Below are 26,721 nucleotides of genomic sequence, written 5' to 3'. Positions count from 1 at the left end.
CCTCAGGATATAATTATATTGGAAGAGTTTTTTAAAAGGATCAGGCCAATAAAGATGATTACTTTTGTGTACCCCAAAGGAAAGTAAATTTCTCTCTATATTGGAGACAAAGGGAGTAAATGCAGAGAGAAATATATTGCACCTCACGGATATTATAATATTAAAAATAGGTGAGATTTAAAAAATAACTGAAATTTGTACTATTTCTAAAGCTGAATATTGGAATTTGAATTTAGTCAAATTATTCTACTCTTTGGAAGTAAGATTTTCCATACCAGTGGTTACTTGCCAACTTAGGGTGAGTGGGGGAGAGAGAGAGAAAAAAGGGTATGAGAAACTTACGGGATTGAAGAACACGTTTACTATATTGATCATAGTGGTTTCATGGCTTTCAATATGTCAAAACTTATCATATTGTAGTCTTTAAATATGTGCAGTTTATCACATGTCAATTCACTTATTAAATCTCACTTTAAAAATTTTTTAATTTTTTTTTTTTTTTGAGAGAGAGAGATCAAATGGGGGATGGGAGAAAGAATCTGGGGAGAGACACAGAATCTGAAGCAGGATCTAGGCTTTGAGTTGTCAGCACAGAGCCTGATGTGGGGCTCGAACTGACCTGAGCTGAAGTCAGATGCTTAACTGACTGAGCCACCCAGCCACCCCAAATCTCACTTTAAAATATGGCCACTCTTCCCCCACTCCTCAAATGTATCCAAATCTGTTAAATTATGGATTCTGTAATTCTTCATACTGACGTGTGAGTCAAGATTCCTATAAAATGGGGTCACATAATTTTAGAATGAAGATAGCCTATCAATTCCTCACTTCACACAGGTTATAAACAAAAGCATTTCAATGAAACATTGATAACAATAAGTATTTCTTAAGAATTGTGAACCAAATGTTAATGACAACATAAAATTAGGAAGAAATTGCTCTCAGATGAATGGAATATATTTTATCCTTAAAAGGCAATGATGAGGTTCATCTAATGCAAGCTAATAGAGAGTATAATCGTAGATGAAATAAGTCAGAAAAAGACAAATATGATTTCACTTGTGTGGAATTTAGGAAACAAACAAACAAACAAAAACAAGCAAAGGAAAAGAAAAGAGAGAGAGAGAAACCAAGAACCAGACTCTTAACTATAGAGAATAAACTGATGCTAACCAGAGAAGAGAGGGATGGGGAGATGGCTGAAAGAGGTGAAGGGGATTAAAGAGTGCACTTGTATGATGATCACTGGGAGGTGTATGGAATTATCGAATCACTATATTGTACACCTGAAACTACTATAGCTCTATATGTTAACTATACTGGAGTTGAAATAAAATCTTAATTAAAAAATTCAAAAATGATCACATAAAAATTTGTAATAAAAATTTAAGAGAAATTCTATATAATTTACTACAAATAATGAAAATTCAATTGAACAAGCTCCACACTTCCTTTTGAGTTTTTAGTATTTCATATTTATTTTTTATTTTTTCTTGCAAATTTTTATTTAAAATCTAGTTAGTATATAGTGTAATATTGTTTCAGGAGTAGAATTTAGTGAATCATCACTTACTTATAACACCCAGTGCTCAACACAAATGTCCTCCTTAATACCCATCACCCATTAGTATTTCATATTTAATGCTAGCATTGATATGATAGAATTGACATAGGCCATTTTCAAAAATGCATATTAAACAGATGTTTATCTCCTTAGCTTCTAAAAATACATTAAACTGTGACTATCAATTAGCAATATCTTTATTATACTATTATAAGTAATATTTCCAGTATTATATATAGTACTATTACTATAAAACAATTACTAATATAATACATAAATCTCTTATAGTGTAATGGTAACATATACTACAGAGCTCTACACAAATTGATTTGATATTTTAAGACAAATTCAAGTAAATTTAGAGCTGCTACTCAAAAACATCAAACTAATAGTATCTGGGAAATTATAGGCAATGACATAATTAAAGATATGGGTGATTTCTTTGCTTATGAGAAAGTCATAGTTATTTCTAATGGTATTATATAGTTAAATGTCAATGCAATGTTTAGATATAAAAGTAAATTAAGATAGGAGAATATGTTTGAATTTAAAAATCCAACATATCCTTTTGTTTTTGGCTTAGAGGGGCTAACTGGTATGAAACTTTGGCACTTACTTTCCAATTGTATTGGGTAGCATTGTAAGTTGATTGTCATCTACTTTTAGAGTAGTTAGTTTTTTCAAAAGACCTAAAACAGAGAAGAAGTTTTATTAATACATAAGAACAGATCTCTGACAGAAAAAACAATATGAAAGAAAAAGAATCACTTGTGATGAATATTTGTCACCAATAGGCAGCGCTCTGCTAATATAAACCTGCAAGTAAACCTACAAATTTGAATGTACTCTAGTTTTGACTGTCCATCTGTAAAAACTTTACCTACATCAATTGGAGTTCAAGTACATCAATGCAAACAAATAAACAAAATGTAGAGCTCCATAGAAACCCAAGTTGACAGCAATACTACCATATTTCCCTTATCTAGTATGCTGCAAATGGACCAGATGAAAAATTTTAAGCCAGCTGTGATTTAATATTTAATTAACTCATACACACTAATAACTAACATTCTTGTCTGATACAAATTAAAAACAAATCTCAATTAAGCCTGATGATCAACAAATGGGTACTGAGGTATTGTGATGCAGTGGCTTTAATTATGGACTTGGAAATTTACAACATATGACCTCATACTCTTTTTGTTACCATAAATCCTTGAACTTGGATCAGCAGAAAGCACACAAACTTGCAACTTTAATATACCAAGTAGAACTGGCCAAGAATTGAAGTTTCAACTATTTATATTTCACTGTCAGATTTATGCCTTCCATACCCTTACTGCCTACTCTATTCCCAGGGTTCTAATGAGTAATAGCCACAGAGTAATTGAAGAACAGATTCCTTTACCTAGCCATAATTTAATCTTTAGTATCAATATGGCTTAAATAGCCAAAGTCCAAGGTTAATTTTTGTTTTACATTGGAAATATGCATATAAGTTGTAGGCTAGTTGTTTTGCAGAAAATTTGTTTTGATGGATACACTAAGTTCCATGGTCAAACATGCTTGGAAAATGCTAAATTAAATAACATTAAACATATTTCTTTAATGAAGTTTCCTAGGAGCTTTTAATATATTAATGTAGCAATGTGACTCTCGAAAATTATTGCAGAATGCATGTGAGTGTGCAGGGTGTCTTGTTCAGCTAGTGTTTTATGAATGTTCTTCGAGACGTATCGCTGTAAATCATTCCCACCCACCTCAAGTATTCTGAGGATTCCTTAAAGACATGAAGTCAGAATATATCTGAAATAAAAACTAATTACTGCACTTAAAATTTCAGTATGTTCAGTTACATATTCTGTAGAAGCACTCAATCTCTAGTGGAGAGAAAGGTTCTCACTGTCAGACTGCTGTGAGAAAATATCTACAAAATATTGAAGCTTAAAACATCAGCTTGTGCCCCCAGGATACACTGCTGAAGACCTCTACACCCGGGAAAGAGGACAGTTCTCACTGGGGTAAGATTCACCGGGGATTTATCTCTGAAGTTTGCACACCCACTGCCATATTCATCTATGTTTAAAGGGTGACTGAATCACTGCAGTTTCTCCAGTGTGTAAAAAATGTCAACCTTGGAAATACAAAAGAACTCCTAAGCTTGTTCATCAATTGTGAAAAGAAAACAGGGTACAATGAATTACAGATAAATTTTGTATGACTTGGTAGCCCTGATCAATGACTGCATGTGCCCACCAGGGGAGCTAGAGGGGGGTTGACAGTCTCCCCATCACTTGACTGGGTTGTAAGAAGATTTGGGCTGAGTCACAGATGGCTGTGCATACACCATGAAGCCAGGTTGCAAGGTAATGTTTAAGAGAACGACAGTACTTAAGTCTAAAAGTAGTGGTGAAAAAATCTTTTGGTATGTTAGGGACTAAAATCAAAAGGTTGATGCAACAGAGTTTCTCGAAGAATGGAGTAGTGGTTCTGACAGCTGACAGAAGCTACTATAGCTTTAAAGGTGGAAGCAAGTTAGGTCTCTGTGCTCTAGTTCCATGTCTGTGGGTTTAAAGGAACCTCACTCATTTGTGATGTGGCAACTTTGTCACTCACACATTCTATCTGAGGAGATGCTCTTTGGATAGATTCTGGAGCTTCTGTAGGAATATGGTTGTCTGTAGAGCAGAAGTAGAGCATCAACCTCACCTTCATTGCTCATGACTTCCACAGGCAGATAATTCCTTTACTGGATTTTTATATCATATCTGCTTGGACTTTCTTCTTCTACTTTACAGGAATCAAAGGTATTCTATCTTGTTCCTTCCCTCTCTTTGGGTCCTTCCCTAATTCCCCACCTCTTTATCCTATACTCCCAACTAAGAAGTATTGAAGAGAAAAAAAAATAGGCCTTTTACTATCATTTTAGCTGTTTATATATAAATATATAATAAGTAGCAATGTTTGAAACATTAACGTATTTTGTTATCAATATAGCTAATATTTACGTGACATGTAATAAAACTTTGAAAAATAAAATAGCTGTGTACTTATAAAATCTGAGATTATAATAATTATTATATTATTATAATAGCTAATACAAGTACTTACAATGTGCCAGTTATTGTCCTAAGCAATTTTATATATATGAATTCACTTATTGCTGAAAATAATCCCATGATGCATCCCATGATGCTCCACTTAATAGATGAAGAAACTGAGCACAGAGAGATTAAATAGCTGGTCTAATGTCACAAAACTAGTGGGGTAGAAAAGCCAGAATTTGAACTCAGGTAACTAGACTACAAAGTCTGTCCTTAACCACCAAGTGAAGAAGATAAATTATTTTGGAAAGTAAAAAAAAAAAAAAAATTAAAGTTCTCTCTAGAAAAGCAAAAAAGACACCCTTCATCTTCCCTGGAACCAGATAAAGAAAGGGACTCAGCATGCAGGGTTGGTTGAGTAAATCACTCCATTCAAATACCTCATACCTGTAGAAGAACTGAAATAGATGTGAAGGAAGTAAAGACTTTAATTTTAGTTGCTGTTTTCCTTTATCAATACTATGGAATTTCTTATCTTTTGTTCTTTTAAAAGTTGGTAGTACAATAATGTCCAAATAAAGAAGACAAGATTCAATTTCCCATCCAATTAGAATCAATGAATTCTTTTAGGGCTTTAGGACACAGTTCTCTGTCTCCTATCTCAGATACTTTTCTTGATCAAGAAGGGGATTTTTGGAGGAAAGTCAGCTATTCTACATGTATAATCAGAGACTCTGGCAACTTTGCAGATGCATAACTGTAATTTTCTCTGAAAGGTCAATAGGGTCCAAAGATCTTGTCTAAGAAGTAAGTTACTATAAGAAAGTTACTCTCCTAATTTGAGGGCCATTAAGATTCTTAAAGGTGTTAAAATATATAGTAAAATGTCTATCCTACTCTGCTTTATGCTAGCCAAGTAGCTAATCTGATATTTTTTTAATCACCTTTAATCTGTCTTCCCTAGAGCAGGAGGCTAATTTCCTAGTCTGCTTTCTTAAAGGAAGATATTTTAAACAAATAATTATAACATCTTTTATTTTACTATGTGTCATTTTTATTTCCAGGGTTTCTAATTTTTTTAAAACCACCTATTCTTAGTCAGAATTATTACTTTTTAATTGATTCTTAATTTTTTAATGAATGTTATTCTAATTTTTGTCTATTTGATGATCTACACATACTTAAAAATCATTCTTTACATTGCTTGGTGACTCCGGTTTCTCCTGGTTAAATTTTCCTATTTGTTTGAGATTTTGGTTGTAGTTACATTAGTTTCCCTCTAAAATTTTCATGCTCATTTGTGAAGGTGAATGTTTTCTCTTTACCTATGTTTACCTCTCCCTGCCTGATAGTTTTGTGGTTACTTACCCCTAATTCCTAAGTTTCTGAAGTGGGAGTATAAGGCATGTATCATGACTAGGTGGTTATCTTGACCAGATGATTATCTATGTCATCTTAATTCAAAGATGCTTTTTTAAAACCATTACACTTCCTCAGTTTCTACAACATAATAGAGTATTTTCCAAACTTATTTGATTATAAGTTTCATCTAGGATGTTTAATAAAAACAAATTAGACGGCGGATCACAAACTTACAGAATCAGAATTTTCAGAGAAAAAGCCTGGAAATGTGTAAGTGTTTAATAAAGCTCTCAGTTAGGTCATACAATGGGATGAGTTGGAAAAACACTGTTATAAAGTATGTGATTATATAAATCAAAAAGTTATCAAATCAAGAAAGAAAGAAAGAAAGAAAGAAAGAAAGAAAGAAAGAAAGAAAGAAAACCTAGCCTTTTTTTCCCCCCAAAACTAGTATTCTCTATTAGCCTGAAAGAATTTGAAAATGGAAGTAATCAAATATTGAAGGAAAATTTGGAAAAACTGCCTTATCTTCTAGCTTCCTTCTAATTAGAGTACCTAGGTTGTAACTTAATTTTCAGAAGCTTTAATAAGTTCAAGAATATATGACAGATTGGATTCAAAGAGTGTAAAAAACTCTTTTAATATCTAAAGTTAAGTAATTTGCTGATCATCTTCCTAAATCCTCTTATAAATAATAGTAAGATATCTATACAAAACAGTTTACTCATTAGTAAATTAGATTCTTTAGTTACCTTACTCATATAAAAATTTGTAACAAAAATGGATTGGGTGTTTGGTAAATACTAACAGACAAATTCTCTGCTGTCATGAATCTTAACAGCATATAAAAGAAAATGCATCTTTTTTAAATAATAGAACTACAAAGAGCTTTTATACTTACTATACCTTTATATAATTTTCAGATTATAGCAGTGTTATAATAGTATTGAAACTAGAATATAGCAACACTCTGTGGATAGAAGCTACTGTAATTCTATGGTGATAAAAGGAGATAAACATGGTTATCAATTACTCTAAATCTAAGAAATATACTTTTTATAATAACATTTTACAAATTAAAATATTTGGATTGAAAATACATATCAATTTGGTAGGATCATTTTAATGGTAGAGCCTCCTTAAATTTTATAATTATTTACGATTTCATTTTAAGATATTGGTAAAATAGAATTTTATCCTCTCGAATAATAAACTTTGTAATTTATTATTATCAGTCAGGCTAACAGAATATTCCCTATATCTACTGATAAACTATGACTATGCCACAAAAGAAAATTTCATATATTTCATATAAACATTCATGACACAATAGAATAGTCTCACCTATAGAGTCAGGCAACTGTTGCAACATATTGGATGATAGTAAGAGGTCTTCAAGAGCTTCACATCCAGAAATTTCCATGTCAACCGTTTCTATTCTATTTTTTGACATATCCAGGTATACCAACATCTTTAACTTCCCTATAGACTTGATAACATTGCATAAACTCAGAGTTAGTTGAGAAACTTTCACAAGACAGTTGAAAGTTGTAAAAACCACAATACTGTAAAACTAATTTTAAAAGCAACTACAATAATAATACATGTTGGCAAGTATGCCGAGAAATTATAAGCCTTGTACATTGCTAGCAGGAATTTAAAATTGTGCCGCCACTTCGAAAAACAGTTGGGCAGTACCTCAAAACGTTATGCATAGTTTCCATATGACCCAGCAATCCCTAGGTTTATGCTCCAGAATGCAATACATGTCCACACAAAAACACAAACCTTAAAGCAGTATTATTCACAAGAGCCCAAAGATGCAAACAACCCAAATGCCTATCAACTGATGAATGGGTAAACATGTGGTATATCCATATGTTGTAATATTATTTTGCAATAAACGCAAGTATATGTTACAAAATAGATGAACCATGAAAACATATGCAGTAAAAAAAATGCCAGTAATAAAAAACCAAGTGTTGCATGATTTTATTTATATGAAATGTCCAGACTAGGCAAATCTATAGACACTGAGAGTAGATTAGGGTTTCTAGAGGGTGGGGTTAGGGGACATGAGAATGATTGCTAATGGCTTCAGGGTTTCTTTTAGAGATAATGCAAATGTTCTAAAATTAGATTGTGGTGATAGCTACCCAACCATGTGAGTATTCTAAAAGCCACTGAATTATATATTTTCTTATCTTTTGTTCTATGGTATGTGCATTTTATGGTATGTGCATTTTATATCAGGACAACAGTTAAAATACAACAATATCAAAGTTGCTACTGAATTAAATAATTTAATAATAAATAAATAAATAACAATTGTCACCCAAACAGCATATGTTGACATGTTGATTCTTATACTTTCAGATACATAATAAACGGTTTATATCCTACTTAACAGATTCATTATTTTGTTCATTCAACAGTTCTGAGAATATACTATGTATTAGGGCTTGTGTTATACATAGGAGACCAACCATGAATAAGTCAATTAAGTATGAGGAGAGACTTGTCATGATACAGACAAAATCTGTATCCTTATTGAGTTCACAGTAAAAAAACTGTCAAACAAATAATTATAATACCCTATAATATATGAAGTTAAAAAAAATACATGTAGAGAATGCCATAGAAGCACAGGGCTGCGAATCATCTGGAAGACACAGCTTGTTAAGAAAAGGAGAACCTGCACCTAGAAGTGAAAATGACATGTACTATTCATAGTGAAATGTGAAGTCATGGCATGTTTGAGCAAGAGTGGGAAATTTGATTTCTAGGATTATAAGTAGACAGGTGTTAAAAGGCCTTACATATTATAGGAGGAGATGTAAATTCTACCCTATATGGAAGGAAAGCTATTCAAGAGGTGTTTTGTTTTGTTTTGTTTTATTGAAAGAGAAACAGAACTTACATGTGTGCCGAGCGCGCCTGTGAGCACGGTGTAAGTAGGGGAGGGGCAGAGAGAGAGAGGGGAGAGAGAGAGAATCCCCAGCAGGATCTGTTCTGTCAGCACAGAGCCCAACAAGTAGGTCAACCCCAGGAACCATGAGATCATGACCTGAGCCAAAATCAAAAGTTGGATGCTTTACCGATTGAGCCACCCGGGTTTTTAAGATAGAGAATGACATAATCAGATTTGTGCTTTAAAAAACCAACTTCAGGGAACTGCAAAGAATCAAAAGATTCTTTGATGTGAGTTGCAGAGACCTATCACAAGGATCTGGATATAGTTTTTTTTTTTTTTTAAATTCATTTTGAGAGAGAGAGAGATAGCATGCAAGCAGGAGAGAGGGAGAGAGGGAGAGAGAATCCCAAACAGACTCTGCACTGTCAGCACAGAGCCAGATCATGACCTGAACCAAAGGCGGACACTTAACTGACTGAGCAGCCCAGTTTAGCTGAGGAGATAAGGATTTGAATTAAGGAGGCAGAAGTGAGGAAGAAGAAGGAATGGGCTCAAGAAAAATTTCAGAAGTGGAATAATTAAACTAGTAACTAATTGCTGAGAACAGGAAAGGAAAAAAGTCATACTATGAACAGGAGTAACAGGGACTGCTTAGCCTGGACATGGAACACAGGAGTCAGGGCAAGATAAAAGTCTTCATTTTCATTTTCTTTCAGGGCATATTTTGCAAATAAATGCCCTACACATAACTGTGTTCAGTAGGTCACCCATCTGTTTAATCCACCTGTGTACATTTTAATATACTGTCTCTACTTATTTGACAGAATATAAATTAATAAATAAATAAATTTATTACACACACAAGCACACACTTGGCACTGTGCTAAATACTTTAGATATATTATTTGATTTAATACTTCATATCTTTGCTTCTCAAAATGTGTTTTGCAGACCAGCAGCATTGGTACCACCTGCAAGCCTGTCAGGAACATAGAATCTTAGAAATCAGACTCACTCTGGACCTACTGAATCAGAATTTGCACTTTAATGCACATTGAAGTTTAGTGATCAATGTCACACACTGGGTTCCTGGGAAGCAGAGACAGAGAGGAGTTTCTGAGAGCATATTCTTCGGATCAATACCAGTGGGAAGAGAGAGAGGAGAAAGGAAGCATGACTAGGCAGATGAGGAAGCTGATCTGGAATGAAGTCTTGAGGAACTGCTCACCTGGCCCTTCAAGAGTCCCTAATTTGGACTGCTTTGCAGTAGCGGGAGTCTCCATAAGGGTGAGGAGCCAGGCCTTTATCATTGGTCATTGTGTGGAGTCTCCCAGACTAGGGATGTGACCCTGGGTAAGAAGGTTCTCTTCAGCTAGAGCAAATCCTGAAGAGGGTGGAAAGCTGCAAACAGCATTCCCAGAAGCTTCAGGAATAAAGTAAGCTCTTCATTCCAGGAGGATGATTCATGACAGCAATTACTACATGTAATATTCCAAGGTTACCCCATTAACTAGGGGTGGAGCTAAAATTCAAACTCACTTTTCTCAGATTACAGACCACATGGCCTGTTGATTATATCAGCAGTCACTGACCTCTAACCAGCTAATTAACCCAGCACATATCTCTAGGTCTGTGACCTTATGCCCCATGGAGGCACAGAATGTGCACGGTCTCGGAGTGCACGAATAGTTGCTAGGCTGGGAACTGAGTACTGGGTGAGTGAGGCCACGGGACTGAATTCTCCCTATACCTGGAAATATGTCACTTGGAAAAATACTGTCACTTTACTTATAGATTACCATCCTAAGGAGCTGTTACCATAGTTTGTTCTTCTCTTCTGGTGAGCAAGGAAAGAATGATGTATGTGTTTGTGTGTGTGTGAGCCTGTGCGTGTGTGTGTGTGTGTGTGTGTGTGTGTGTGTCTGGGTTTCTTTTTTGTTCCTTCATCATGAGAAAATTTATTTACTCTTTGTAGCCCCCTTCATTGTTATCTCCAGTGCAACTCAATATTTTGGTGTGAAGCTTCTAAACATCATTTTTAGAAGCAAACTAACACTTTGGTGTTTATTTTTGAGTCTTTCTAAACCTTCACTTTCAAACACCTTATAAAAGCAATAGTAGCCTGCAGTGATAAAGGCCTTTGAAGTCTAATGTCTCAGAATCCTTGGGGATATTGAATGTTGCTCCAACATCTCTCAATACACAGGGCTCTGTAAGTGAGCAGTAGATAGCAAATGAAAAGAGGAGAAGCCATCACAAACAAAAGAAGATATTGGAGTTTGTTTAAAAATACTGATTCAATAAATTGTTTAATCTCATTTTGGTTGATTGATCTTCGAGTGACAGTCAACAAGACAGCTATGTAGAAGACTAACTTTTGATCATTATCTACTTGCTTCTCTATTTATGAAAAAAGAGAGCAGTAAAATGATAGCTCAGGCTTTCAAAGTATTTTAAAAGTATGTTACTTTAATATATAATGATACATGAACTAACAGTAAGATGATGTTGCTTTTTTTCCCTGGGTCTCATAACACTAAACATTTAGGATTAATCATTCTGTGAAACTGATTGCCACGGGCTAGCTTATAGCTACATTCAAGATTAATCTCCCAAAGACATGCATTTCTAGGTCCTTGCATAACAACTATTTGCCAGCACAAACATTCAGAAAGCCATGCCTCTTTATGGCAGCGAAGTGGGGGTATTCCCACAAGGAATATAACAAAATATGAAAACTCAAGTGTACTAACTAAATATAAGAAAAATCTACTCATGCGACACTTATCTGTTATCTGTTCATAAGACATTTTCATCGCTACTTTTCCATTTAGATAATAAGCTTACTAAACAATATGAGGTCTGAGTTGATTTTTAAGGTTGGATTTTGGAAATGTAATGACTATGAAAAGTAAGATGAACCTAATTCTCATCTGTGCCTTCTGCTGATTCTCTAGCAGCAGCATTTGGGAGCATGAGAGTGAAAAACAGCCCCTGGTGTTGGCTTGAATAACACTTCCACCATTTATTGGCTGCCTGACCTTGGGCCAGTTTCTTATTCTTTCTGTTTCACTTTATCATTGTAACATGGGGATAGTAAGAAACCCTACTTCACAGGATTGTTATGAGGACTCAATAAGTAAATATTAGTACACCTATCATGAGCTAGGCATTATCTAGGGGTTTTTTTGAATTAATAAATATATTGAAGAAGCAGGTATAGATGTTTCTAATTAGACATACATTATGATTCTCAATCCCTGCACAGGGAATTGGTGAGTGTCTTACCTGTGTTGCCCCAGGATTTGTACATACCTTGGCTGTGGCACAAATCAGGCTCTACTACATGTAGTGGAATCTAAATCTGTCTCTCCTGTTATGCGTGAGCTCCTCAAACAAATATATTCAAGGTCATTGAATATATTATTCTTGTAGCTCTAACATTAACATAGTTTCTGGTTCATAGAGGTGTATTTGTAAATGGTTTTTGAATAAATCAATATATAAAAGATGTGCATGCTTTTTTGTTTTGTGTCTATGATGATAGTATAAATGTATTCTTTTGATAAGAGAAGAAAGTATTTTTTTCCTTAATCTTTTGCCAATTTTTCTCTTTTATGTGGTCTCATGCTTGTTCAAAAGAGGAAAACTTCTTGTTCTTGTTGTTTTTGCAGTCATTTTAAGGACTTTTTAATGTCAAGTCAAAAGAAGAATAAAATTGGCTTTGGGAACATACATCGAAATCTCAGTGGCTGAAGTTATTACAAATCCAGCTGCCTTGGCTACTCAGCTCAGTGCAAAGGGTTTGGAGTTGGCTATTACCAAGAGGAACACTGTGGTTGAGGTGTGTGTGTGTGTGCACGTGCGCAAGTGCTTATTTGACTGCATGTGTTATGAGTGGCAAGAGGCAATGTTTTATGAGAAGCCATTCTTTCACTGAATGGAAAAAGCTAAATACTCAAACTCAATGAGTTAACTGATCATCCTTCTCCTTACGAGATATTACTGAATTGTCTCTGTGTTAGAAAAAATATTAACTCTTGTTTAACTTTCTATTTTCAATACCTTATAATTTGCCATTTACCATTTTCAAAAATTGAAATGGGTTCTACTGGAACTCACACAAACTGGGAGAAAGATTTTTATTTTGTGGAAGAGCTCTAACAATATGATCAGAAACTATTATCTAGTTACCTATAGGAATAAGTTTGATTTTGCAAAAATAAAACTTGTTATTATATGTAGCATTTTCTTTTTCTGTATATAACAATATAAATTTCTCAGTTTTAAGAATCAGTATGTGGAGAGATGAAAAATATAATCCTAAGAGAACAAGAAAACTTTTTCATACATTTCATATACCTAGACCACTTACAAAAAAGTATGTGAAATGTAATAAATAAATAAACTAGTGAAAAACACTTGATGACTAAACAAATATTTTATTTTGAAAGGCAAACACTGAGATTTACAAATCAAGATTATTATTAATTACAATTTATATATAGCATAGATGATAGACAACATGGCATAATAAAAACTTACATACCCCTGGTAGCACTTGCAATGCATTATTATCCATCCACAACTCCCTTAAATTTTGTATTTGATCCAGAACTTCAGGCTAGAAGAGAGTGGGAAGAAAGACAAAAATTAGTTTTTTCTTAGCACAATATAAGTGTAATTTCTTGAATCTGGAAACTTTATTTGGGAATCTGGTGTTAATCCTTTAAGAAGTTCTAAGTTTCACAGATTCCATCAAAACTGGGAGTCCCTGAGGTAGCCAACTTAGAATTGATCTGGAAACAATCAGAACAATAATAAAAATTAAAATCTATTACTCTCTCTGAACACCCTACAATGATTCTTTGTAGCATTTATTACACTCTTATTATCAAGGTGTCTATCTTTTTCACTAGAATATAAGCTTTTGAAGAGCAATGTTTTATTTTTTAATAAGCACATCCCCATTGTTTGTCATGGTACTCGGCACACAATAGGTTTTTACCATGAGTATGTATTAGAGTCTTATGCACATCCACCCTCTCCCCACCCCGCCCCTGCCATTACATTACTGAGATATGATAATAGTACGAAGTAGACCCACTCATTTCTTATCTCTTCATTTACTCAGCAAATTATGATTGGTTGGATAGTGGGGATGTCTACTACGTGAAAGGCACAATGCAAGATCCACAGTTATTCAAACTCAGTTACTGTCTTGAAGTAGCTGATGATCTAATTGAGCAGACAAATGTGTATAAATAGCTGAAACAGAAGGTAGCCTATGGGAGAAAAGAATAATGTTGAGAAGTTCAGAGAAAGGAGAGAATATGATCAAGGTGTCACACATAATGCATAATGAAACATTTCTATTCCCTAAATTGAAGCTGTCTCTAAGTTATACCTCATATGGGCAGCAGACTATATTGAGAGGTTAGAGGTTGCTATTGCTACCAGCATCATCTCTTGATTTGTGATTACCTTTTTCTGATTTCTCTCCAGAAATTATCCCATCTAGCACCCTAATGTCACCAGCTTCCCTTGAATTCTTTCTAGGGAAGTGAGGAAGGCCTATGCTAATTAGTGCATTGGATTCACCAGGCCACAGGATTGGCTGGGGGATGGGAACATGATCTATTCAGAACAGATGAGAAGCAATGTTTCTTACACTGAGGCTTCAGGGGAAAAGACTTGCTCTTCCCTGCTGGATCAGAAACTGGAAGGGGACACCCTGGGAGTTTCAGGCGTGAAGGAAAATGGAAGCCTCTTTTAGTTAAGAGATGGATCCTGATGACATCATAGTATGCTGAAATTAAGCCACACCTGAAATCAGATGTTTTGTCTCTTTCAACTGAAAAAAACAAAAACAAAAACTATCACTGAAACAAAGTACAACCATAGTTCAGTAAATTTTGAGGCCTACTTAGGAAAACTAGTGTATTTTATAGAATAATAGTGGAAAAGTGGAATTGTATCTATGTTATGATGAGAATATTGGTAATTGTGTCAGCAGGAGTTATGTACATGCATCTCTGACACATTAGAAGAGCTTCGGAGACTGGTAGGACTACTTTGGAGAGTCTCTGAAGTGTTTAGCCTGCAATTGCAGTTAAACATGGTACTACTCCTTGGAGAAATTCTATTTATAACAAAGATCAAAATCTAAAGTTAGAGCATGACATTTAGCTATGGACTCAGAGGCATGTGTAAGTGTGGGACATTTTTTTTGTGTAGGAAAATATTCCCACTTTTACTAAGATCAATAGGGAACAGGCAGTAAACTACTCCACCTGTATGATAAGCTGGGCAAGGACAGAAAACATAAATCAAGTCATAGGAAGCACACTCTGATGTGCAGAGACTTTGAGGCAGAGTGCTGGCTAGGAATAGTCAGGCCTGTTGGAAAACATCAGTCATATGGTGCAGATTTTCCTAAACCCAGGCACCATGCAGACTTTAGGAAAAGAGATAGAGTTGCATACTCTATACATCTAAACTTCAATACATCCTATGTATATAATAAGATGGAGATTAATTTATAAACTGGGAACGATGAACATTACTCAAGATAAACTTGATTGTGCTGTGGTAACAAATTAATCCCCAAATCTCAATGGTTTAACACTACAGGCTTACTTCCCACTCCCACAATTTCTAGTGTCATGGGTTGCTACCATCTCAAGACTTCCAGAAGAGCCCAAGTAGGGAAGACAGTATAGAAAACTAGTTGTTGCTCTTAAATACCTCAGACTAGAAGAAACACATATCACTTCTGTTTATAGCTAATTATCTAGACTATTTCTATGGTCTCAACTTAAGTTCAAGAAAGCCTAAGAAATATAAAAGAAATTCATGAAATATTTGGTGAACACTACTATCCCTGCCACATAGTGACACCATATAAAAAAAAGAATGACAAGAATGGATACAAAGTACTTCAATAATTCAGTTACCCCTTCATTCAGTAAGTACTTATTAACCATCACCTAAATTCTAGGCATTATACTAGAGTCATAATGCATGGTGTGGTCTCTGTCCTCAAGAAAGTCATGGTCTATTTCTGCAGCAAACATGCAAAAAACAAATACATGGTATTATGGGAAAATGAAGAAAGGGGAATCTATATGTCCTTATAATGAGGAAGCCACATAAGTAATCATGGAGCTCAGAAGAGAAGGGGTTGGTCAGTAGAGAGGAGAGAAGAGGAAGTACATTTTAGCCAGAAGCAGAGAGATGAGAAATAGCATGACGTATGAATGGCAACAAGCACTTTCCTTTACTGGAGTGTCAAGTTTGAAATATGGTAAGGAGTAGAAAATGAGGCTAACAAAGAGGGTGGGGTCTGTGAATTTCTCATGTTTTGTTAGGGAGATAGAACTTTATTATATGGATGAAGGAACATCACTAACAGATTTTTAATAGGAAATGATGTGGCAGGACATTAGAGGCAGATATATATATATATATATGTATATATATATATGGAAAAGAAAAAAACAGGAAATCTTAATAGTGTTAGTTATGAGATAATGAGGACTAAAGAAAAAGAAGTTAGATTCAAAAACAATTTAAACAATGAAAACAATAGGATTTGGTGACTCAATATAGAGGTGAGAATGAGGGTCATGCATTTCCCTCAGCTTTCCAGCACCTGGTAGTTGCCACCAATGGAGATGCAGAATATTGAGGTGGAAACAGATATATGAGAGAGACTGAATTTAGTGTTTTTCTCAAAATTTTTATTTAAGTTCAAGTTGGTTAACATATAGTGTAGTATTGATTTCAAGAGTAGAATTTAGTGAGTCATCAGTTACATATAACACCCAGTGCTCATCATAACAAGTGTCCTCCTTAATTAACCCATTTAGCCCATCCCGACTCACCTTCCATCCAGCAACCCTTAGTTCTCTGTAGTTAAGAGTCTCTTATGGTTTGCCTCTCCCTCTGTTTTTATCTCATTTTATTTTTCATTCCCTTCCCCTGTGTTCATCTGTTTTGTTTCTTAAATTCCACTAATGAGTGAAATCATATGGTATTTGTCTCTAACTGACTTATTTCACTTAGCATAATGCACTCTAGCTCTACTTCATTGCAAATGGCAAAATTTCATTACTTTTGATGGCTGAGTAATATGTATATATACCACATCTTCTTTATCAGTTGATGGACATTATTTTTTTTCGATACTTTGGCTACTGGTGATAGTGCTGCTATAAATAATGGGGTGCGTGTGCCCCCTTTGAATTAGCATTTTTTGTGTCCTTTGGATAAATACCTAGTAGTGCAATTGCTGGGTCATAGGGTAGGTCTATTTTTAACTTTTTGAGGAACTGCCATACTGTATTCCAGAGTGGCTGAACCAGTTTGCTTTCCCACCAACATTATAACAGGGTTTCCCTTTCTCTGCAAACTTGTAAACATCTATTGTTTCCTGAGTTGTTAATTGTAGCCATTCTGACAGGTGTGAGGTCATATCTCATTGTAGTTTTGATTTGTATTTCCCTGATGATGAGTGATGTTGAGCATTTTTATGGGCCCGTTAGCCATTTGTATGTCTTCTTTGAAGAAATGTCTGCTTATGCCTTCTGCCCATTTCTTAACTGGATTATTTATTTCACGGGTATTGAATTTGATAAGTATTTTTAAAATTTTGGATTCTAGCCCTTTATCTGATATGTCATTTGCAAATATCTTCTCCCATTCTGTAGGTTGCCTTTTAGTTTTGTTGATTGGTTCCTTCACTGTGCAGAGGCTTTTTATCTCAATGAGGTCCCAATAGTTCATTTTTGCTTTTGTTTCCCTTGCTTTTGGAGACATGTCTAGTAAGAAGTTGCTGTGGCTGAGGTCAAAGACGTTGCTGCCTGTGTTCTCCTCTAGGATTTTGATGGTTTCCTGTCTGACATTTAGGTCATGCATCCATTTTGTCTTTATTTTTGTGCATGGTGTAGGAAAATGGTCCAGGTTTATTCTTCTGAATGTAACTGTCCCGTTTCCCCAATACCATGTGTTAAAGACACTTACTTTATTTTCCAATGGATATATTTTCCTGCTTTGTTGAAGACTAGTTGACCATTTGTGGGTCGATTTCTGGGTTCTCTGTTCTGCTCCATTGATCTATGTGTCTGTTTTTGTGCCAATACCATACTGTCTTGATTATTACAGCTTTGTAATACAACTTGAAATCCAGAATTATGATGCTTCCACTTTGCTTTGCTTTTTCAACATTACTTTGGGTGTTTCGGGTCTTTTTTGGTTCCATACAAGTTTTAGAATTGTTGACTCTACTTCTGTGAAAACTGCTGATTTTGATAGGGATTGCACTGAATGTGCAGATTGCTTTGGGTAGTATAGGCATTTTAACAATATTTTCTCTTCCAATCCATGAGCATGAAATGTTTTTTCATTTTTTTTTTGGTGTCTTTTCAATTTTGTTCATTGTGTCTTTTCAATTTTGTTCATAAATGTTCTATAGTTTTCAGAGTACTGATCTTTAACCTCTTTGGTTAGGTTTATTCCTAGGTATCTTAGTTTTTGGTGCAATTGTAAATGGGATCGATTCCTTGATTTCCCTTTCTGTGACTTCATTTTTGGTGTATAGAAATGCAACAGATTTCTGTACCTTGATTTTATATCCAATGACTTTGCTGAATTCATGTATCAGTTGTAGCAAATTTTTTGGTAGTCTTTTCGATTTATCACATAGAGAATTATGTCATTTGTGAATAGTGAAAGTTTAACCTCTTCCTTGTCAGTTTGGATGCCTTTTATTTCTTTTTGTTTGATTGCTGAGGCTAGGACTTCCAGTACTATGTTGAACAACTGTGGTGAGAGTGGACATCCTTGTTGTGTTCCTGACCTTAGGGGGAAAACTCTCTTTTTCCCCCATTGAAGATGATACTAGCTATAGGTCTTTTATAGATGGCCTTTGTGATGTTGAGGTATGCTCCTTCTAGCCCTACTTTCTTGGTTTTTTTGTTTGTTTGTTTTGTTTTTTTATTTGTGTGTGTGTTTTTTTAATCAAGAAATGTTGCTGTATTTTGTCAAATGCTTTGTCTCCATTTATTGAAAGAATCATATGGTTCTTATCCTTTCTTTTATTAATGTGATGTATCATGTTGATTGACTTGCAGATATTAAACCAACCCTGCAGCACAGGAGTACATCCCACTTGATCATGGTGAATAATTCTTTTAATGTACTGTTGGATTCAATTTGCTAGTATCTTTCTGAGAATTTTTGCATTGATGTTCATCAGGGATATTGGTCTGTAATTCTCCTTTTTAGTTGGGTCTTTGGTTTTGGAATCAAGGTAATGCTGGCCTCATAGAATGAGTTTGGAAGTTTTCCTTCCAAGTTACTATTTTCTTGAACAGTTTCAGAAGAACAGGTATCAACTCTTCTTTAAATGTGGTAGAATTCTCATGGGAAGCCATCTGGCCCTGGACTGTTGTTTGTTAGGAGATTTTTGATTACTGATTCAATTTCTTTGGTGGTTATGGGTCTGTTCAAATTTCCATTTATTTCTGTTTCAATTTTTGTAGTTTACATGTTTCTAGGAATTTATCCATTTTTTTCCAGATATGCCAATTTGTTGGCATATAATTAATTGCTCATAACATTCTCTTATAATTGTTTATATTTCTGTGGTGTTAGTTACAATCTCTCCTTTTTCATTCTTGATTTTACTTATTTGGGTCCTTTCTCTTTTCTTTTTGAAGAAAGAAAAGTGGTTGACTTCAAGTTTCATAGCCTTGTGGTCTGATAATATGCGTGGTATGATCTCAAACTTTTTGTACTGGTTAAAGGCTGATTTGTGACCCAGTACGTGATCTCTTCTGGAGAATGTTCCATGTGGACTTGAAAAGAATGTGTACTCTGCTGCTTTAGGATAAAATGTTCTAAATATATGTGTTAAGTCCATCCAGGCCTGTCATTCAAAGCCATTGTTTCCTTGTTGATTTCCTGCTTAGATGATCTATCCATTGCTGTAACTGGGGTGTTAAAATTTCCTGCTACTATTTTATTATAATCAATGAATTTCAAGTTTGTTATTTATTGATTTACATATTTGACTTCTTTCAAGTTGGGGGCATAAACACAGTGTTAGATCTACTTTTTTTGTAGAGAAAGAGAGAGAAAGAGCATGTAAGCAGGGAAGTGGCTGAGGGAGAAGGAGAGAGAAAATCTTAAGCTGGCTTCATGCCCAGTGTGGAGTCTGATGCTAGGCTCAATCTTGAACCAAACTCAAGAGTTGGATGATTAACTGGCTGTGCCACCCAGGCACCCCTAGATACTCATGTTGAATAGACCTCTTTATTATGATATAGTGCTCTTAATCTCTTACTATAGTCTTTGGTTTAAAATTTACTTTGTCTGATATAAGTATGGCTACTCCAGCTTTCTTTTGATGTCTACTAGCATCTCCTCACTTTCAAAATGGAGGTGTCTTTGGGTCTAAAATGAGTCTCCTGTAAGCAGCACATCAATAAGCCTTGTTTATTTTTAACCCATTCTGATACCCCATCTTTTGATTAGAGCATTAAGTCCATTTATATTCAGAGTTATTATTGATAGATATGAATTGAGTGCCATTATATTACCAGTAAGGTCACTATCCTGTAGACTATCTGTGTTCCTTTCTAGTCTTTGCTGCTTTGGGTCCATTTTCTCTCTCAAAGGATTATTTTTAACATTTTTTGCAGAGCTGGTTTAGTGTTCATGAACTACTTTAGTTCTTGCTTGTCTGGGAAATTCTTTCTCTCTCCTATTCTGAATGATACCTGGACAAAGTATTCTTGTCTGCCTATATTTCCCATTTTGCATGTTGAATGTATCATGCCACTCCCTTCTGGTCTGCCAAGTTTCTGTGAACAGGTCTGCTGCAAACCTTATGTGTCAAACGGTGTAGATTAAGGACCTTTTGTCCCTAGCTTCATTCATAATTGTCTCTTTATCTTTGTATTTTTCAAGTTTCACTATGATATGTCTTGGTTTTGAATTTTTTTTAAACGGGAGTTCTCTCTGCCTCTTGGACTTGGATGCCTATTTCCTTCCGCAAATTAGGGAAGTCCTCAGCTATATTTTATTGAAATAAACCTTCTGCCCCTTTTTCTTGCTCTTCTTCTTCTGTGGCTCCTATAATATGGATATTATTGCATTTAGTGGGATTGGAGAGTTCTCTATACTATATTCGTGATATAATAGTTCTCTTTCCCTCTTCTTTTCAGCTTCATTATTTTCCATAATTTTATTTTCCATATCACTTGTGATTCTTCCATCTTTGTTGTGATTGTAACCAGTTATTTTGCATCTCAGTTATAACATTCTTTATTTCAGCCTAATTAGTTTTTAGGTCTTTTATCTCTGTAGCAAGTTTTCTCTGATATCTTCTATGCTCTTTCAAGCCCAACAAGTATTCTTATGATTGCTGTTCTAAATTCTTGTTCAGATATATTGATTGTATCTCTTTTGAGTAAATCCCTGGCTATGATTTCTTCTTGATTTTCTTTTGGGGAGAATTCCTCTGTCTTTTCATTTTGTCTAAACTTCCTGTCTTTTGTATCTAATGAAAGCTTGTTATATTTCCTGCTCTTGAGAGTACTGCTGTGTTAAGAAGGGGTCATACACTGTCCAGGGCCTGGTACTTCAGGAAGTGTTTCTGGTGTATGCTGTGTGCACACTGCTGTTGTGTCTGATTGCTCTTTCCCACTTTTCAGTCTTCTGCAGAGCTCCTCCTTGCTTGCAGTGCAGAATGTTTGGACTTTTAACTAAGTGTGGTTTGATTTGTTTGTTACAATAAGCCTGATTAAAAATTTAAAAAAAAGAAAGGAAAATGCCTGATCCCAAAAAGAGAAAAGGAAAAGGAACTAAGACAAAGAATCAAATAAAAAACTGTAAGCCTGAATCCAAAGGAAATGAAAATTTAAAAAAGAAGCCTGATCCAAAAAAGAGAAAAGGAAAGAAACAAACAAAAACCTATAAGCCTGATTCCAAAGAAGTAAAAATAAAAGCCTGGTGCTATTTCACCAGAACTGAAGCTGATGCTTTGGAACACTCTATAATCAGTAGCTTGGTGAATGGGGGGGAGGGGAAGCTGTGCTGGTCCTCAGGGGGAGAGGCCCCCTGCACTTGCTCACAATCAGACCTGCCCTAGTAAAGATGTCTCTGCAGGACACNCTATAAGCCTGATTCCAAAGAAGTAAAAATAAAAGCCTGGTGCTATTTCACCAGAACTGAAGCTGATGCTTTGGAACACTCTATAATCAGTAGCTTGGTGAATGGGGGGGAGGGGATGTCTGCTTCCACTGGAGGCACTGTGTGGCCCACTGAAGTCCCACCCTGCTGGTGGGTGGGGAGAAGATGCTGTCACCCTGCTCTTTCATCCCTGGAGAGGGGAGCTCATGCCTGCCACTGTTGAGGAAGCCCATCCAGAAAAGCAAACAGCCTCTTCTTCTTGTGGCCCAGGCTTCTGTCAGATCCCAGCCCTCACTCTGTCTGCCCTGCCTGTTGGCACACCAGATACCACAGTTCTATGCTTTATCTCCGGTGTGCAGCTGGGATTCAAAACTCCAAATATTAAAAAATGTGACATGGTACAGACCCACTCCTCTCTTCTGGAGGAGAGCCTCACTTTGCTGTGTCTGGTGTCATTTTGTTCCAGAAAATCATCACAGGGCTACACAGATGCTTGGAATTTATGGTGAATCACAGCGAAAGCCTCAACCAGATTGTCTGCTCTCAGTAGGTGCTTCTATCCCTTACTGATGAATTGCTGCTCAATGGCACCCACTGGGTCTTCTGTCTTTGGAGAAGCAATATATCTTCTTCCAAATGTACTCCAGGAAGGGGAGTATTCTCCCCGATTGTGACCCCGTGGATCCCTATACCATGCTATCAGCTGCCCAGCCCCTGCCCTCCTCCCCAGGAGTACCGCTGCCTACCTGGCTTGACTCTGGTGAATGGCATGAACCCTTAAAACCTCAGAATTTAGGGGTGCCTGAGTGGCTCAGTCGGTTGGGTGACCAGTTTGGGCTCAGGTCATGATCTCATGGTTCGTGGGTTCAAGGTCAGCGTTGGATTCTGTGCTGACAGCTCAGAGCCTGGAGCCTGTTTCAGATTCTGTGTCTCTCCCTCTCTCTGCCCTTCCCCATTTTCTTTGTCCCTCTCTCTCTCAAAAATGAATAAACATTAAAATTTTTTTTTAAACCCTCAGAATTTGAACTCTGTTGCATGCAAAAACTTGTGAAAGTCAGTTCCTCTTGATTCCTTAGTCAATGGTTTTGAGAAGATGCTTTTCTTGTATGAACCCAATGCATGGTTCTCTTTCCCCTTCTTTTTTCTCTCTCGCCTCTCTCCATGGAAAGGGCTCCCTCCCTTCCATGGCACCACAGCTGCCCCTCATCCCCCCACCCCAATTCACATCTCTGTATCTCATAACTGCCACATTCCCTCCAATTTTGAAGATTTTTCTCTTAATTCTCAAATTGATTTCCTAGGTGTTCAAAAATGATCTGATGTTAATCTAGCTGTGTTCAAGGGACAGGGCAAACCTAGGCTCCCTCTACTACTGTGCCATCTTAACTCTCTCCTCTGAAGTAAGTTTTGACCATAATTAGCTTTAGGTTCCTGTGAGACACTGGTGGAGATGTCCAGGGATCAGTTAACAATTAAAATCTGAAGGCTGGGGAATAGGTCTGAGCTGAGGAAACAACTTAGATATTTTGTGGAAGTATAAATACATTTGGATGAGTTCCTTATGGAAGAATGTGAGGAAATCAGAGGGAGAGCTGACTGAGGAAAGAACCCTGGGTAACATTAACACTTGAGAGCTGAAAACAGGAAGAGCAAACTCAAAAGAAGGCAAGAAGGAATATAGTCCAGGAGAGTAAGAGGTTACTAAAGTCCAAAGAATTGAGTTGTGTTAAGAATAAGGAGATGTGAATAAGAGTATCATTTACAGGAGAGCTGCTGAGTGAAATAAGAGACTGAAGATGTCCACTCAATTTGGAAATAGTATACTGGTGATAGGGAGAAATTGAGGGGCTATGAAGAAATTGAAAAAGTCAAGGGAAAAGAAAGCTGATAAGAAGATACTAATAAGGAGAGGTAGGTTAAAGACAGAAAAAAATGGTATAAATAAAATAAATGGATTAAAGTCTAATAGGTGACAAATAAGGTCAAATCGATAACACAAGAAGCTGGCCTTGAATAGAAGTAGGACATCTCTTTCACTGAGACTCCAGGGAAGATGGTAAAGGTGGTGTGGTTGTAGGTGGACTTGACTGGGGAAAGGGAGGAAGTGAAGAGAGGGCATGTGTGAAAATCAAGAAATCAACATTTCTTGATGAAGTAGAGAGCAAAGTAATCTGTTGAGCAGGAGGGGTCAAGTAATTTGTATACATAGACCATTTGGGGAGAATTGTACATACTGGCATAGTTTGAGGGGAGTTAAAGAGGTAGGTAAGGGCAATCAAATAAGTTCTATTAGTGATAATTATTTTAACATTTTTGGGGGGACATGTGGGGGACTGACAGTCTAGGGGAAAAAAAACACAAGATGCAAGAGACTTCAGATTTCCAATGAGGTCAGTGAGGAATGTAGTAGAATTAAGGGATTGAGGGAACTAAGAGGATGAAAAATTGGAATAAGCAGGAGTTAGGAGTTTAAGATTTCTCAAGTGGTTCCAGGCAATGATAGGGTTGAAGCCGGGACTCTGGGTAGTATGAAATCTTGGTGTGTGGGCAGGGGAGGATGCTGTGGGAACATATGGTCTTGCACAGTCCCTAAAACTTTGGGTAGGCTTTGATGCACTGTCTAACTTACTCCCTTGGCTGTGTCAGATAAGTTGGCAGATATAGCTGACTAATTATACCTCTAAAATATCTCTCACACTGGGTTCTCCTGGGAACCCTGGGCATCTATGCCTACTTGGAAAAGGATAACTAATGACAACCTATATTTCTACTTTATTTCAAAGGTTCTCATTTAATTTATTTAATAATATAATAAGGTATTAATAGTCCTACTTTATGGATAAAGAATCCAATAATCATTTCCTGGGGAAATGAGAATTATTTTATGAGGATTGCATAACTAACTACAGCTGGGATTGTTCCTCAGGTCTTCTGGCTCCAAAGATGACATCATGTTACTACTTAAAACTGAAATTCTGAAAGAATGAAGAATGCTGGTGATCACAGATACCCAATAAAAAAAGCAAAGCATATGCTGGATTAAAAAAATATATATATATATAATGTTTTTATTACTGGATGTTATAGTAACATGTGCCACAGAAGAAATTTTAGCAAGTTCCTAATAACAGCAGAGAGAAAATATATTTAGTAGATCAATATATGACTTTGCTGAAACAGAAACAATAATATGAAGATGATGCAATGGCATTTCATGATCAATAAACAATTTTAAGTGGATCTTAGAACTAAACTAAGTGGCTTACCCTCAACCTTACACATAAATTGCCTTTTTTCATACTGTAGATCTTCTTTGACTTATGATGGGGTTACTTCCTGATAAACCCATCATAAGTTGAAACTATTATATGTCAAAAATGCATTTAACACACCTAAACTATTGAGCATCATAGCTTAGCCTAACCTACTGTAAACATACTCAGAACACTTACATTAGCTTACAGTTGGGCAAAACCATCTAACAAAGTATATAATTTTATATATAGAATTTTATAACATTTTATAATAAAATGTTAAATATCTCATGTAATTTATTGAATACTGTAGGGAAAGTAAAAGTAGAATGGTTGTGTGGGTACAAAATGGTTATAAATGTATCGGTTGTTTATCCTTGTGACTCTCTGGCTGCCTGGGAGCTGTGGCTCCCTGTTGCTGCCCAGCATCAAGAGAGCGCATCCCAGCACATATTGCTCATGATATGATCAAAATTTAAAATCTGAAGTCTGGTTTCTACTAAATGCGTATCATTTCTGCATCAATGTAAAGTTGAGAAATCGTGTCAAACCAATGTTAAGTCAGGGAATACCTGTACTTAATGTCATAGCAAAGTTAATTGATTTCATCAAAAATGAATGAATTTACTCAAGAATGGCTTAGTGTATTCAATGTTGGTGAAGGTGTGTGAGCTGAGCACTCACATAAAATGCTTTGAAGATTACAAACTAGCATACTCTTCGAAGGAAAACATTTTCAAATGTTTCTAATGTCTTAGGAATACTCCTATCTGCTTTCAGGCAAGTCTTCTACTGAGGTGCTCTGAAATATAGAAAAATCCTATTGTAGAAAATATTCACTGCAGAATAATTGATAATATTAAAACATTGGTCAGAATCTAAATAAACAATAGCTCAAGGGAACAGAATACCAAATTATAATAAAATCATATGTTGGTATAGTACACAACAATGAAAGTGAATTATATATATTTTTAAGTATGCTGATGGATAGATCTTGCAGACATATCGAATGAAAAAACAAGTACAAAAATTCATAGAGCAGAAATAGATTTCCATAAATTACAAAACAGTGCTATCTATCTATCAATACATATATATATACACAGTTAAAACAGAAATATATGTACGCAGATATATATATGCAGTTAAAATAGAAATACATAGAATAGAAGCACGCCATATTCAAGTTGAATTTGTGCTGGGATGGGAACAGGGCTAGGAGAGAGAGCATAAAAGACTTCCATTTGATCTACAATGTTTTATTTCTTTCAAAAGAGGATTGGTTTCAAATAAAAAAATAGTTAAAATGGGTTTATTTTGGTTAGTAGGAGTTTGATCAACTACTTTAAATTTTTATATTTTAGGGATGCTTGGGTGGCTCCG

At 35.6% G+C, this 26,721-nt stretch overlaps 1 protein-coding gene and 1 long non-coding RNA gene across 2 annotated transcripts in view; one reads left to right on the top strand and one right to left on the bottom strand.

The window, feature by feature from the left end:
* Window positions 1–26,721, bottom strand: part of LRRC7 (leucine rich repeat containing 7) — a 561,823-nt gene that overhangs the window by 129,363 nt on the left and 405,739 nt on the right. Inside the window, exons 12-14 of the mRNA XM_077776423.1 lie at window positions 13,434–13,508; window positions 7,315–7,459; window positions 2,181–2,253 (exon numbers count right to left, since the gene is read on the bottom strand). Coding sequence (XP_077632549.1) covers window positions 2,181–2,253; window positions 7,315–7,459; window positions 13,434–13,508 — 293 coding nt within the window. The remainder of the gene's footprint in view (window positions 1–2,180; window positions 2,254–7,314; window positions 7,460–13,433; window positions 13,509–26,721) is intronic.
* Window positions 4,234–25,108, top strand: LOC144241794 (uncharacterized). The gene is made up of 3 exons (XR_013338194.1): window positions 4,234–4,371; window positions 12,559–12,728; window positions 25,008–25,108. It is a non-coding gene; the product is annotated as an uncharacterized LOC144241794 (long non-coding RNA).

This window comes from Crocuta crocuta, unplaced genomic scaffold, assembly GCF_008692635.1.
Source record: "Crocuta crocuta isolate KB4526 unplaced genomic scaffold, BGI_CrCroc_1.0 scaffold342, whole genome shotgun sequence".
Lineage (NCBI taxonomy): Eukaryota > Metazoa > Chordata > Mammalia > Carnivora > Hyaenidae > Crocuta > Crocuta crocuta.
Note: the sequence above shows the minus strand (reverse complement) of the source record. Positions and strands in the feature narration are given on the sequence as shown.